At 43.2% G+C, this 14,996-nt stretch overlaps 1 protein-coding gene across 1 annotated transcript; it reads left to right on the top strand.

Annotated features, from left to right (window-relative positions):
- Nucleotides 1-1,214: 1,214 nt before the first annotated feature.
- On the top strand, nt 1,215-14,896 carry prkar2ab (protein kinase, cAMP-dependent, regulatory, type II, alpha, B). The gene is made up of 18 exons (XM_011494570.3): nt 1,215-1,344; nt 1,503-1,628; nt 3,502-3,594; nt 3,666-3,793; nt 3,867-3,957; nt 4,048-4,165; nt 5,989-6,061; nt 7,722-7,728; nt 8,514-8,766; nt 8,847-8,882; nt 8,966-9,105; nt 12,315-12,421; nt 12,494-12,647; nt 12,721-12,822; nt 12,899-12,973; nt 13,047-13,112; nt 13,206-13,341; nt 14,668-14,896. The coding sequence occupies exons 2-18, from the start codon at nt 1,521-1,523 to the stop codon at nt 14,772-14,774; spliced, it is 1,794 nt and encodes a 597-aa protein (XP_011492872.2). The 5' UTR covers nt 1,215-1,344; nt 1,503-1,520; the 3' UTR covers nt 14,775-14,896.
- The last annotated feature ends 100 nt before the right edge of the window (nt 14,897-14,996 follow it).

Below are 14,996 nucleotides of genomic sequence, written 5' to 3' on the forward strand. Positions count from 1 at the left end.
TCTTTCTAAATTTAATGTTGAGGAGCCTTTTCTGCTCTCTTCCAGTGATATTCCTGTAGGGAAAATATGTCTGTGCAGTTATCCCAGGAAAAACAATAAATCCATGATTTCAAATGAACATTGTTTCACTTCCTTCAGAGAATGACTTATTGGAATATGTTTGTTGAAGATATTGCATGGAAAGAGGTTTGGCAAACTCCTAATAAATTATTGATCACCAATAAAGTAAAATAAGTTTCTTTTAAGGTTATTCACAGAATTTACCCAGCTAAAATGTTTATTCAAAATAGATTTAGATTAAACATGGATAAACTCTGGAGTTTTTGCTGCAATTCCCCTGAAACGGTCATCCAGCTATTCTGGAATTGTCATCAAGTTAAAGTGTTTTGGCAGATGACAAAATTGATTCTTGTTTTGTTTTATTCTGTAGAAATGTCTAATATCAAAGAATGTACAAAAGGACTCTGGTTTACTTTTAACCCTTGTGTTATCTTAGATGACCCCCCCCCCCCTTACATTGACGTGTCCAGCTGTTTTCCTGCATTACCTGCTGTCTTTATGTCTGTCTGACACCAACTAAACCACAGGCAGACAAAGAAAACATTTACGGAAAATAAAGACACGTCATCAAAATGTCTACAATAGTTAACAAAGAATGACAATATCAGCATGATCTGAGGAATCCAAAGGCACGATCCTGTTGTTGCGCAACAGTGGGAGCGCTCCGCGTCCGCGTTCCTGTGCCCACCACCCCTCCCCTCTCGCGAGCCGCGTGTGTGACAGGAGATCAGCTGCAGGGACGGCAGTTCGAGGTTTTCAGGCTGTTCCAAACTCTGTGATAAAACAGAGAAAAGGAAACCAATACGGCGCAGATTTTTTTCCACTGTCACCGCCCCCCTTTTGCAATTGCCCGTATTATCTGTACCCCAAACCGCTACGACTGCGCCCCCCCCCCTCACTTGCATCGCCCCACTATTTGAGAAGCACTGCACTAATCCAACAGATTTACAGATGTAATCGTTTTATGATCCTTTGTATTTTTTGAAGCAGAAAGTAAGTTTACATTTTGCTGCACTTCCAGTTTCAGTCAGAAGAATTCAGGTTTTTTATTAGCAAATTTACTTTTGTGAATATTAAATTTAGCCACGAGTAATAATGGTATAATGGGAAATAAAAATTATTAAAAAAAAAAAAAAAAAGATGCGTTCAGGGCACAAAGGAAAGATTTCACCCGGAAATAAAACTAGACCGGACTTTGTCCCACAGTGAAAGGGCTCCGGTCGGAAAAGTGGGTTAAAGGTCGTGCAGGAACTGCACCGAGTCATCTCCTGGAGAACTCGACAGGTAAATTATTGTCTGGTAATTCATGTGTAATTGTTTGTCATCAGTTTATGTGTTGATATTTTTGTGTTAAACGATAATCTGCGTCTCTACGCGGAGTTTCTTCTCGACTTCGCTCCTTCGTGGATTTCCTGGGTTTTCTTTTCTGTTTTTCTTTTCAGCGGCTCCAGAAGTCAAAAATGTCCAAACAACCGGCGCAGCCGATCAGCCCGCTGAAGAACTTCTTCGCGGGGGGGTTTGGAGGGGTCTGCCTCGTCTTCGCCGGTCACCCGCTGGACACCATTAAAGTGAGAGCCCCTGCATTGCAGCAAAAGTTGTGTGTCAGTTAGTGACAACCCCACGCATGAGACACTTACTGTGTTTGTCACATCTGCTGCTGCTGCAACCTTTGACCCGCATCCACGCGGGCTCACTGCTGCGTTCACGGCCTGCAGGGCCAGGTGAAGGCCTCACTGCTTTAATACATTTAATAAAAAATACAATATTGTCATCCAATGTTCAAGTTAAACTACCAAATTTATTAATAGGTGAAATAAAACTCACAGGGAAAAAATGTGATACTAAATATCTAAACAAACCCTTCAAAGGTCAATTATACAATGACTTTAATGGAAATGTTAAATAATATAAATAAAGGAGACACCTGTCACAACAATAGAAATACATAAAATGGCCCGTAGTCCCCAAGATTAAAGAAATGCAGTTTGAAAAGGATAAACAACTATTAACCATCCACAGAGACGGTGAGGAGGAGATTTGGCTTTGAGGTTGATCCGTGTGATTTCTGTCAGACAGGATATTTTTAGCCAGAAAATTAACCTCATACAATTCACAGAAGAAGATATTCTGTTCTATAACAATAAGTTATCAAAATAAACAACAAAATTAGTGAACATCCTCCTGATTTGGGAAAAATATATTCCTAATTTCCTGTGTTTTAAAAATGAAGTCAGACTGTATTTATCCTCATTAAATGTATTCAGAACTCAAATCCTTTATTGATGACATTTGTAAATCTGCTACAGAATGGATACTGATCCAGGGTCCAGATTGTTAATTGCCTTGAAATGTAATTTATGCTGAAATATTCATATATTTTCATAGATGTATAGATGTGTTTTTGTCTGTTTTTGATTGGAGAGCTGTGCCTTGCATCATTGTGTGGTTGTGTCTGCGAGAGTTTGTAATGATTATATTTCAATAAAAAACGAACTGCTGCGTTCAGCCTGCAGGGCTCATGTTCAGGTAAAACGGCTCACCTGGGCTGCAGCGGGGATTGAACAGGCTGCTTTCAGGTCAATAGTTTGAACAGAAATGTCAACTCTACTGTAGCATTTCAGGATTTACTGCTCAGTTTTGTCCTTGTTTGTCATTGGAGCTGGTTCTGATGTGTCTGGGTTTAGGTGCACAGACTGGACCGGTTTGGGATGGGAGAGAGGAGGATTTTGGATGCAGTCGGACTGAAAGAGTTTGCAGAGGACATGCAGGGAGCAGATGTCCTGAGCTAATGTGACCGGGTTAAAATGATTGTTATGGATGGAAATGGAGATGAGACCAGGGGGGAGGTGGGAGTGCCGTTCCTCAGTTTTCTCCGTGTTCAGTTCCAGGAAGTGTCCAACACGGCCTTCTGCAGAACTCGCGGCTGACGGAACCAGAACCTGTAAATGTTCTGGTGGAAAAGAAGAAGAAGGCTCCGTCCACTCAGACCAAAGATGTTGTTGTTTCCACTTTGTCATTGTGGAAATAGTGTAAACTATCTGCTAATCGTCATAATCACTAGTTTGTGTTTTTTCATGTGAAGCAGCAATTTCCGGACAGGGACAAGAAAGTCCATCTGAATGTCAGCATCCAGGTTTTTGTAACTGATGGTCAAAGGTTTGGTGACAAACTATGAAAATAGTTGACTTTTTTTGTGCCAAGCCTACCATTATTGTTAGATTTTCTTTTTTTTTTTAAATAGAGAAATATTATTCTGCTTAATTCTCCAGCTTTCATGTTCTTGTCACAGTTTTTTTGCATCGTTTCCTCCTCACACCTGCTATGTCATGAGCTGGGTCTGGCTCCTGTTGTGCTTTGTGACGAGATGAAACTGCTTTTGATTGAAATCTCAGGAGAAGCAAAGTGTTCGGCTCAGCGCCGCTCTCTTCTTTCTCCGCTCAGGTTCGGTTACAGACGCAGCCCAAAGCCAAACCCGGAGAGAGCCTGATGTATGCCGGAACCCTGGACTGCTTTAAAAAGACTCTAGCCAAAGAAGTGAGGCCTCCCTCTCCTCGCCGTTTTCCCTCCATCCCCTGCCTCATGTGTCTGTGTCTGGTTCCTTCCAGGGGGTCAAAGGGCTCTACAAAGGAATGGCGGCTCCAATCATTGGAGTCACGCCCATGTTTGCTGTTTGTTTCTTTGGATTCGGTTTGGGGAGGAAGCTCCAGCAGAGGAGCCCCGACGACGTCCTCTCGTGGGTGTTTCTGTCATCCCGCGGCGCTCTGCAGCCGGACTGCGCCTCAGCTCTCTGCTCTCGTCCTCCGCAGGTATCCGCAGCTGTTCGCTGCAGGGATGCTGTCCGGCGTGTTCACGACGGCCATCATGGCTCCCGGAGAGCGCATCAAGTGCCTCCTGCAGGTGGGAGCTCCAGAACGAGACTCTTCTTTGAGCTGATCTGAAGCTGCTTTAGGCACAAGTGACCCACAGTGTGGATGGTGTATCCTCCAGATCCAGGCCTCCACCGGGGAGGTGAAGTATTCGGGACCCATGGACTGTGTCAAGCAGCTGTACAGAGAGTCAGGAATCAGAGGAATCTACAGAGGCACAGCTCTGACTCTCATGAGAGGTGAGACTGAACATTGGCGTGACTTTGGATGAACGTTCATCTGACTTTAAAAGAAAGAAACGCTTCTGCTTTAAAAAGCACCAGTGTTGGTAAAAACGTCTCCACAACAAGTTGTAATAAATAAACATTAAAGTTGTTCTTATTACACTGTAAAGTTTCATTTGAACTCGAAGGGTTTCGGATTCTGGACGGGTGTTTTGTTCGTTTCTTGAACATTTTTTGTGCAGATTTCAACAGTTGTAGCTGTTGTTGTTGTTGTTGTTGTTGTTGTTGTTTTTGTTGTTGTGAAGTGAGATTGTTTGGGAAAATATTGCACATTTTTTAAACCCTCATAGCATTTTTCCCATCTGATGTCATCTTTACCCATCAAGTAAACCGTTTGGATCCTTTTTTCTCTCTAACTTTTCAATTTAATATTAAAATGTTTTTATTTGATTTGAAACGGTTTATTTCAAGCAATCAAAGCAAGAATAATGCACAAAACAATAAAATCATCAGTTATACATTCATACAAAGACGCATCAAACTTGGGATAATTAGACATAAAATTAAATAGTGCTTGATGGGGAGTGGAAGAAGGTGAATTTATATAATCCCACCCCTGTTCTACTGTAACCATTACATTTACTATTATCGGGTTCATAACATTCATAACATTCATAACATGCTAATTCTAGCTCTTTGAGCTACTGAGATGTGATTCCAGACCTGCTGACGCGCTAAGCGGGCTGTACGACGAAGAAAATACGTCTTTCACTCCGATCAACTTTGTCATTAATTTGTTTCTTTATTATTTCCATAATACATGCCTTCTATAACTTCATTTCCAGCACCAGCAGTCAAAAAACAAAATACAGCTCAAAATGACAACAGCGACACCTACAGGACATTTTACTCTGTAGGGCTCCTACATAAATATTTTTGTCTTACCAACACAGTTTCATTTAGAATACTTAAGAATTAATACTCAAATGACAAACATGAATTAATTAATAATAATAATGTAAAATAGACAAAACTCTATTTTAAAAATCAGCATACCTCATGCAGATCAGTAATCTAAGATATTTGCAGGTTATTTTCAATAGAAAAATCATGAATCACTTTTTGGAGCAAGTGAAGTGATTTGATATGAGATCAGTCAATTTAACGATCTTCAATAATTGATTAAGCAGTTTTATTATTATGATTATAAGATGATGCTGTGGAGAGAAAAAAACTCCATATTCTGTCCATTGTCTAAGGTTGGTAATTCCACCTTCTGCTGCCTGATTGACAGCCGTCCTTCTGGATTTAACGGACTTCATAAGTTCTCTTTGCTGTAATGTCTGCAGACTTAGATTAAGGTCCTTTTCCCTCTGCAGCTGTTATCAGTGCAGCTGAAAGTTCAGATCAAGTTATCTGCAGGTCAGAACTCTGCTGCTTTAAAACATAAAAGCTGCTTTTAGGGGTTTTTCAGTTCAAGTGTCGTTTCTTCATCTCTGCACCTGAAAGGCAGGCGTCTACCAGAAGCTCAGTCACTTTAAAAGTAAAGTCCTGAGACTTGGTTGCTTAGCAACACAGCGGAGCCAGCTTATGTCACTACGGGCTCTTCTGGCCTTTTTCTTATATTAGTTTAAATATTGTGAGGACATAAGAGTTTTCAGCGTCTCTCTGTTTTCTTTTTCAGACTTTATTTTCTTCATTTTTGTACATTTTGTTCGACTGTAATAATTTAGTCAATATTCAACATTCTGCACCCCTTTGACCCTTTACTTGATTGAAGTCCGGATCTGTCCTCGTGACTGCTGCAGTGTAAAGGCTCTCTGTTGTTGTGTGAACAGACGTCCCGGCCAGTGGAATGTACTTCATGTCTTACGAGTGGCTGAAAAACCTCCTCACGCCGGCGGGAAAAAGGTGAGCGTTTGCGGTCTGGCAGCTCGTCTCCTGGCGGCCTTGGAGCAGACGTTTGGACACGCTTGTCCTGTTCTCTGTGCAGCCACAACGAGCTCAGCATTCCCAGTGTTCTGTTTGCCGGAGGGATGGCCGGGATCTGTAACTGGGCTGTGGCGATTCCTCCCGACGTCCTCAAGTCCCGCTTCCAAACAGGTCTGTTCGGCCGGAACGGACCTGCTGGATCTGTGGTGATCTCTGTCAGCGCCCGCTGAGTCTGTGTTTGTTTCAGCTCCTGAGGGAAAATATCCCAACGGCTTCCGAGACGTTCTCCGGGAGCTGATCAGGGAAGAGGGCGTTGCCTCTTTGTATAAAGGCTTCAACGCCGTCATGCTGCGAGCTTTCCCTGCAAACGCGGTGAGTGGACTTTAGGTTTCCAGCGGTGCCGTCACTCTCAAAGTCATCTTTTGATCTATTGTTAAAGTATTCCTGGGGGTCTTTTTTATGATTATGTTATTTTTAGCCAAAAAAACCCAAAACCGTCATTTTCTAGCACAAAGTTTCTGCAGAGCGGCCGGAGTTTATCACCAAATCACCTCTAAATTGTGGGTGCGGAGAAACTACGCCCCCCCTTACTGAGAGTTGTATGTTTACAGCCTCTTCAGCTAGCCAATAGCCCCTCATACCCCCATGGCAACATTACAGGGGCGACAGAAATGGCGAGCAATATTAGAGCTATTCAGCTGTTAGGTGCTGGGCGATTCATTCCAATTTCTGGTTTTAGTCGGACAAGAGCATGTTAACCCTTGTGCTGTCTTGTGGGGTCCAGTTGACCCCACTTTCAACCTTTATCCACCTTTGTCATGGTAGGAATAACACATCAATGTAAGGGTGGGGTCATCTGAACTCTACAAGATAGCACTCTTTAAAAGGTCTAGAGAATCATTAAATAAAGAACTGAAATCCTCCTCATTTGTAATAAGAGAGTCTGCAGTGTAAGCTGAGTTTTCAAAGAGACGTTTTGTTTGTTTTCTGCAAACTGAAGCTGCTCTCTTTAGATTCATCACCATCGACCCGTTTTTGATGCACAGTTTGGTTTTGTTCTGTGACTAAACTCAACACTTTGTGTTGGTCTTTTGTCTTCAGGCGTGTTTCTTAGGATTCGAGATGGCCATGAAGTTTCTAAACTGGTTAGCTCCCAATCTGTGATGGAAACTCAGAGGCGCTGAAGATGCCTGGAACAGACACAAAAACACGCGCGCGCACACCCACACACACACACACACACACAAATACACACACACACACACCACATACAGAAAAATGAGAACACTCTAGAGATTTTTTATGTACTTGATCTGTGTTAAATCATGTTGTTGTACTGCAGGACAAAAGGACGGCTTAGACCTGCTGAGAGTGTGATGCAGCTGTGATGACTGTAACTGTGGCAGCACACACACACACACACACACACACTAATGCATTAGAATGTTTTAACTCCTTTGGTTTGACTTTGTTCTTGATAGTTCTGCCTTTGTTTTCTAGAGGGATTGATAGGAACATGTGCCTTACCTTTTGTTGTGTGTGCGCAGATGTGCGTGTCAGGGAAAGGTGTGTTTTTGTTGCATTTGAATGTGTGTGTTTGTGTGTGTGTGTTCCATCTGTCGGTGACGCACATCCCCAGACTGTCTGTTCTGCACACGTACTCCACACACGGTGACCACACCCACGGTCTGACCGACGGCGCCGTAGAGCAGTGATGAGAATGATTGACGGATATTTGAATGTCAGCATGTACAGAAAATTAAAAATATGATCCATCTTTAGAGATGATTGTGTCTTGAAGCATTTCTTGCTGTGTGTTTGTTGGTTTATTTGCAGTTTGTGTGGCAACGTTTTATCTAGACCTACTTAAGGTACATTTTCAACAGAAAAAAATGATATTATGACATGGATTTTAAAATTCTATTTAAAAAAAAAAAACATAAAATATGCCTCCAGGAAGTCGATGCCTGCTAAATGTTACAAACATTATAAACATTTAACCTTTTCTTTGTAACTCAAATATTTCATTAAATTTGTTGTTTTATGACAGAGAATATTAGTAATTTTTGGAAACCGAGTTACTCTGAAGTCTTGTACTTAGTTTCTCTTGGTGATCAGTCTGAACTGGAGCTTCAGCCCGACATCCCGGATCAGCCGCAGCTCTCTGTCTGAGTTGATTTCTATGCCAACCGTGAAAGTCTGATGCTGAATCCGTCAGCCAGAGTTGAATCGGAGATGAAGTCCAGGTCGATATTTTCCGACAGGCTGTTCTAAATAAAAAGATCAATACTTGGTTGGGGGGGGGGGGGGGGGGGGGGGGATATTGGTTCAGGCAGGAAGATTGGTATTCAGTTTTGGATCATCCGGTGTTGTTAAAGCATCACAAGTTTTCCAAAACTGCTTTGAGGTCTGAAGCTGAATGATGAGTAAGTTTGAGATACCAGCTGGACTGAAGGAGCTGCTGCAGGGCTACACGGTGGAGGTTCTGCGCCGCAGGCCCGCAAACCTGGCACAATTTGCTGTGCAGCACTTCACGCAAGTTCTGGAAAGCCAAAGAAATGAGCAGGCAGCTGAGAGCCACAGCACTGGACCTGCTGAGGAGGAGGAGGACGACGATGCCTTTGAAACGGCTTCAAATCCCAGCATCAGTGATGAAGATGAAGAAGAGGAGAGAAACATTGTCAGTGAGTACTCCCTCAAATCCCTGTGCACGTTTGAGCTTCATCGGCTGTTCATGGAGTGACCGTGTTTGCTGTGACTGCAGAGGCCAAGGCTGACAGATGCAGCCGCAGGGTTGCAGGTCAGTAGCTACGACCAGATCATCCACCGCTTCACTTTGGGAAAGACTACAAATCCCATTTTCATGTGTTTGGTTTGCTGCAGTGTGTGCAGAAACCTACAACCCTGATGAAGATGAAGACAATGACACAGAGCCTCAGGTTGTGCATCCCAAAACAGACGAGCAGCGCCAGCGGCTGCAGGACGCCTGCAAAGATATTCTGCTCTTTAAAACTCTGGCAAAGGTACAAGAAAGGAGACGGTTTTCCTGAAGTGGGTCCAGATTCAAGCTTCTTTGATGATTCCATTTTAGATTCAACTATAAAATCTAATAGGGTTTCTTTTTTTTTTGGGCTTTGCAATTCAATCAAACATCTAAAGGCAGAATTAATACTTCCACATTTTAAAGCTTTCCATATTTCTGCACAAAGCTTTAAGATTGTCATGCAAACTCAGACAAAATTCTGTTACATATTTTCGACTGACACTTTTTACAGTCAGGACCATTAATATTTGGACAGAGACACATTCTTTCTAATTTAGTTTCTGTACATTACCACAGTGAATTTTAAATACAACAACTCAGATGCCATTGAAGTGCAGACTTTCATCTTTTATTCCATGGGTTGAACAAAAAGAAGAAAAATGTGAAAAACTAAAGCATTTTTTAAACACAATCCCTTCATTTCATGGGGTCGTCAGTAATTGGATAATTGACTTCCATACTATTGCATGGGCAGGTGTGGGCAATTCCCCTTATGTCATTATGAGTGAAGCAGATAAAAGGCCTGGAGTTGATTAGAGGACTCGTGCTGCATTTGGAAGATTTTGCTGTGAACAGACAACATGCGGTCAAAGGAGCTCTCCATGCAGGTGAAAGGAGCCATCATTAAGATGAGAAAACAGAAAAAAACCATGAAACCAGAAATTGCTACAGTATTAGGAGTGGCAACATCAACACTGTGGTACATCCTGAGAAAGAAAGAAAGCACTGGTGAACTCAGCAACGCAAAAAGACCTGGACGTCCACGGAAGACAACAGTGGTGGATGATGGCAGAATCATTTCCATGGTGAAGAGGAACCCGTTCACAACAGCCAACCAAGTGAACAACACTCTCCAGGAGGTAGGCGGATCAATATCCAAGTCTACCGTCAAAAGAAGACTGCATGAAAGTAGATGCAGAGGCTACACTGCAAGATGCAAGCCACTCATAAGCCTCAAGAATAGGAAGGCTAGATTGGACTTTGCTAAAAAGCATCTAAAAAAGTTCTGGAAAAACATTCTTTGGACAGATGAAACCAAAATCAACCTCTACCAGAATGATGGAAAGAGAAAAGTCTGGAGAAGGCGTGGAGAAGCTCCTGATCCAAAGCACACTACATCATCAGTAAAACACGGTGGAGGCAGTGTGATGGTCTGGGCCTGCATGGCTGCTAGTGGCACTGGGACACTAGTGTTTATTGATGACGTGACACAGGACAGAAGCAGCCCAATGAATTCTGAGGTGTTCAGAGACAGACTGTCTGCACAGATCCAGGTGAATGCAGCCAAACTGATTGGACGGCGTTTCATAATCCAGATGGACAACGACCCAAAACATACAGCCAAAGCAACTCAGGAGTTTATTAAAGCAAAGAAGTGGAATATTCTTGAATGGCCAAGTCAGTCACCTGATCTTAACCCAATTGAGCAGCATTTCACTTGTTGAAGACTAAACTTCAGACAGAAAGGCCCACAAACAAACAGCAACTGAAAGCCGCTGCAGTAAAGGCCTGGCAGAGCATTCAGAAGGAGAAAACCCAGCATCTGCTGATGTCCATGAGTTCAAGACTTCAGGCTGTCATTGTCAACAAAGGCTTTTCTACCAAATATTAGTAATGACCATTTGGTTTGCAGTTACTTCATTTGTCCAATTACTGACGAGCCCATGAAATGAAGGGATTGTGTTTAAAAAATGCTTTAGTTTTTCACATTTTTATGCAGTCTTTTTGTTCAACCCATGGAATAAAAGCTGAAAGTCTGCACTTCAATGGCATCTGAGTTGACTTGATTTGTGCTATCTTAGATGACCCCCCCCCCCCCCCCCCCCTTCCATTGACGTGTTCTTCCTACCATGACAAAGGTGGATAAAGGTGGAAAGATTTCATGTAATCCATGGACACCAGTGAAGATCACAAATCATTGAAGAAAAAAGGTTCAGCACACTGTCTAGTGGGTCTAGATGACCCAACTCCCAATGTTAACGTGCCTAGGATAGCACAAGGGTTTACCAAAATAGATTCTAGTCTATATTTCAAAACTTGTTCAGTAATGTTTATCATTAGTTTAGAAAAGCATAAAATAATCTACCTGTGTTTTTTTATGATTGAGTAAAAAACTATTACAAATAGGAACAACTATTGAAGTAGTTTGGTGTTAGTATTATGGTTTGGGTCACTGGCAGCTTGCTTTTAGATGGAAGGTGTTGAAGTAGAAGTGATGTCCTTCACAGTAGATGGTTGTGGGTGGAGAGGCTGTGCAGTGGTGCAGCGGTTGGCGCCATTGACTGGCAGTGAGCAGACTGTCATCCCGGCTGGGACTTTCCTGCGTGTAGTTACCGTGTTTTCCTCGTGCACGCGTGGCTTCCCTCCAGGAACTCTCACCGTCCAAGAACACACTTCATAAATTCAACTTTATTTATTGAGCACTTATATTGCTACAGAATACCTCGAAGTCCTTGACAACAAATAAATACGTAGTAAAAATTATAGTATAATATTAAAAAAATATCAACAAATATACATAGAAAAATATTTTTTTGGTGAAAAACCTCCACAGTGGATAACATGTGGGTTTTGGTTCTGACCAGCAGACCTACAGCTGAGGACCTGAGGGCTCTGGAAGGGTCATAAACTACAAGTAATTCTGATCAAAATGAAGGTTCAATTCCGTTACAACATTCATAAACAAATAAATGAATCCTAAAATGGGTTATAAAGCCGACTGGAGCCCAGTGCAAAGACTTCAAAATGTGTTCCTTCTTTCTGGTCCTGCTTAAGGGGCATGCAGCTGAGTTTTGCTTAAGCTGCAGCCGATTGATGGTATTCTTCTGATCACCAGAAAGAGGGGCACTACAATAATCTATTCTAGATGTTATAAAAGCATGGATTCATATTTCAGCAATGGCTTTGGAAAGAAAGGGTCTCATTCGGGTAACATTTCTGTCCAAGTTAGAAATGCAGTCTGTAACTTTCTTTGTGTGTGCTCCTGAGGTTAACTGACGACTTGAAATTGGTGTGCATGTGAGTGTGTGTGAGCTGTTCAGGGTGTGCCCCGCCTTTACCCAACAGTAGCTGGACTGGTTCTGAAAGTGTATGGCTGGATGGTTGAGGGTGTCGTTTTTGCAGCTGAAGCATCCCTTCATGTGCAGAATGTTTGCACCCTTTCGAGGAAACAAAACGGTTTGATTTCAGGAGCAGTTCTCTGAAGTGTTGGACGCCATGTTTGAGGTTCTGGTCAAACCGGAGGAACACATCATCGACCAGGGAGACGATGGCGATAACTTCTACGTCATTGAGAAGTGAGTCTGCTGCTTTCTTCAGAGGATGGGGCTGCACGGTTTTGGTTCTCCTCTGCTTCTGCTCCTCTCCAGGGGCGTGTTCGACATCTATGTGCAGAAGGATGGGCTGAACGTGTGCGTGGGAAAATATAACAACAAGGGGAGTTTTGGCGAGCTGGCTCTCATGTACAACACGCCGCGCGCTGCAACCATCGTTGCAAAGCAGGATGGCGCCCTGTGGGCCCTGGTGAGTGTGAACATGGATGAAGGTCGGATGCTGCCAAACTCAAATGAACAAGTGGGTTGACACTCTCCATCAGGACCGAGCCACCTTCCACCGACTGATTGTGAAGAACAACGCCAAGAAGAGGAGGATGTACGAGGCCTTCATCGAGTGTGTCCCTCTCCTGAAGTCTCTGGAGGTTGGAAACACGAAACGCCACCAGATGCAGACGAAGATGAGTGGCGGCTCACGTTTCTCGACCTTCTGTCCTTCAGCTGTCAGAGAGGATGAAGATCGTCGATGTTCTGGGGGTGCGGACGTTCAGTGATGGGGAACGCATCATAACACAGGTTTGAGCCTTTTTGCCTCCTCGTTATGATTCATAAACAGTCGTTTGGACTTGAGTGTTTCTGCTGCTCGCAGGGAGACAAAGCTGACTGTTTCTTCATCGTGGAATCGGGAGAGGTGAAGATCATGATCAAATCAAAAGTAAAGCCATATTTATTTCATCGAGGACAGGTGAGTTTTTAATTAAATAGCTGCTGGAGGTCCTTACCGGGTCCTCTGTCTGTTCTTCTGCAGAAGGCTGGGCAGCCGGACGGCGTGGAGGTTGAGGTGGCTCGTTGCTCTAGAGGACAATACTTTGGAGAGCTGGCCCTGGTGACCAACAAACCCCGCGCGGCGACGGCCTATGCGGTCGGAGACACCAAATGTTTGGGTGATTTGATGCTCATTTCTTCCAGTGTGTCCATTATTCATTTCCTACTTGGTGATGGTAGCTACTGATGTAGCCACAGCTGCCCCGGGGCAGCTGTGGCTACATCAGTAGCTACCATCACCAGGGGCAGACTGACAGGGTCGTGGCCGCCAGTTCACGCATCAGTGACCATCACCGGGACATTCAAACACATTCACACACCAGAGGAACCGTACTGGAGGCAGGGAGGGTGAAGTGTCTTGCCCAAAGACTGGGGTGGAGAACAGGGATTGAACCACAGAACCTTCAATCATTGGACGACCTGCTCAACCGCCTGAGCCACTGCCGCTCAGTTTTGACCCACTCGTGATCAGATTCTTTGAGCTGCCTTCGCAGAGTCTTCATTTTGTTCACTGGAATCCATCTGGAGGTCAACTTGTTGGTCTTTTTTAGATTATTGACCTGCTGCAGATCCCAAAGGATTTAAAAGCCTGAGGTTGTGAACATGAGACTTCAGGATTTTTTTCCCCAGTAAAGACAATAGAAGGCTTTCAGGTTCTGAAGCAGCCTCAGACCATAATACTACCGCTACACTATGTACTGTTGGTTTGTTGGTCTTACTCTGCAACTGGATGACTGTTCAGCCAATGTCACAGAAGGTCATTCGAGGCCATTTTTTTCCACAAAGCTTTTCTGACTAAACAGAGAGTTTTTTGTCTCCCCATCACTGTTCCATGCCTTGGGACTTTTGGGTTTTTGTGCGGTAGCGCCCTGAGGCTACATTATAAAATGAGCGTTGGGAAGGTGCGCCCTGACTTGAACTGTAATCACTGGATTATCATTTCTCCTTTAACCCTTGTGCTATCCTATGACCCCCCCCCCTTCCATTGACGTGTCCTCCCTACCATGACAAAGGTGGATAAAGGTGGAAAGATTTCATGTAATCCATGGACACCAGTGAAGATCACAAATCATTGAAGAAAAAAGGTTCAGAGGACTGTCTAGTGGGTCTAGATGACCCAACTCCCAATGTTAAAGTGCTTAGGATAGAATAATGGTTAAATTAGCAACACTTACATGTAATCTTAGTTGACTTATTTTTGATACCACATTTAAGTGTTGTCTAAGTTTCTGGAGCTGACCTGAAGCCACAGATACTTTCACACAAACTGAGATTTGAAATGAAGTGAAACTTCTCCATTCAGTCTCAGGAACTGACTCGTGACGCAGCGATCTTCAGATGTTTCTAGTTTAAAAACACAGCATCACGGTCATTTTTTTTTTTTCATTCAATAGCAATAAAATCCAACCGTTCTCTTCAAAGGATGTTTTTTTTCTTCCTTGCAGTAATTGACATCCAGGCTTTTGAGCGTCTGTTGGGACCCTGCATGGACATCATGAAGAGGAACATCTCTCAGTACAAAGACCAGCTGATGGCGCTGTTCGGCGAATAATTATTTGTAATCTACATGTGAGACTAGCATCTTCCTCCTGTTTGAAAATGCAAAATATGACCGTGTTTTTCTGCAGAGGCTGATTCATGTTCAACAATAAATGAGTTTTAATTGTGTTAAAATGTCACTGAATATTCCTCAACTTTACAAAATCAAACTATAGGTTTTCCTAAAGTCATTAAAAGCCCCTTCACCCTCTTGTCGAGTCCAGATGACCCCCCC

The sequence above is a fragment of the Oryzias latipes genome, chromosome 5, assembly GCF_053564925.1.
Source record: "Oryzias latipes strain Hd-rR chromosome 5, Olatipes_Hd-rR_3.1".
NCBI classification, from domain to species: Eukaryota; Metazoa; Chordata; class Actinopteri; order Beloniformes; family Adrianichthyidae; genus Oryzias; species Oryzias latipes.

Coding starts and splice junctions, on each gene's coding strand:
- prkar2ab (XM_011494570.3), top strand. CDS start 1,521: ATGTCCAAACAACCGGCGCAGCCGATCAGCCCGCTGAAGAACTTCTTC. Junction 9,106..12,314: donor TCTTTAAAACTCTGGCAAAG/GTACAAGAAAGG, acceptor GTTTGATTTCAG/GAGCAGTTCTCTGAAGTGTT. Junction 12,974..13,046: donor GGGAACGCATCATAACACAG/GTTTGAGCCTTT, acceptor TGCTGCTCGCAG/GGAGACAAAGCTGACTGTTT.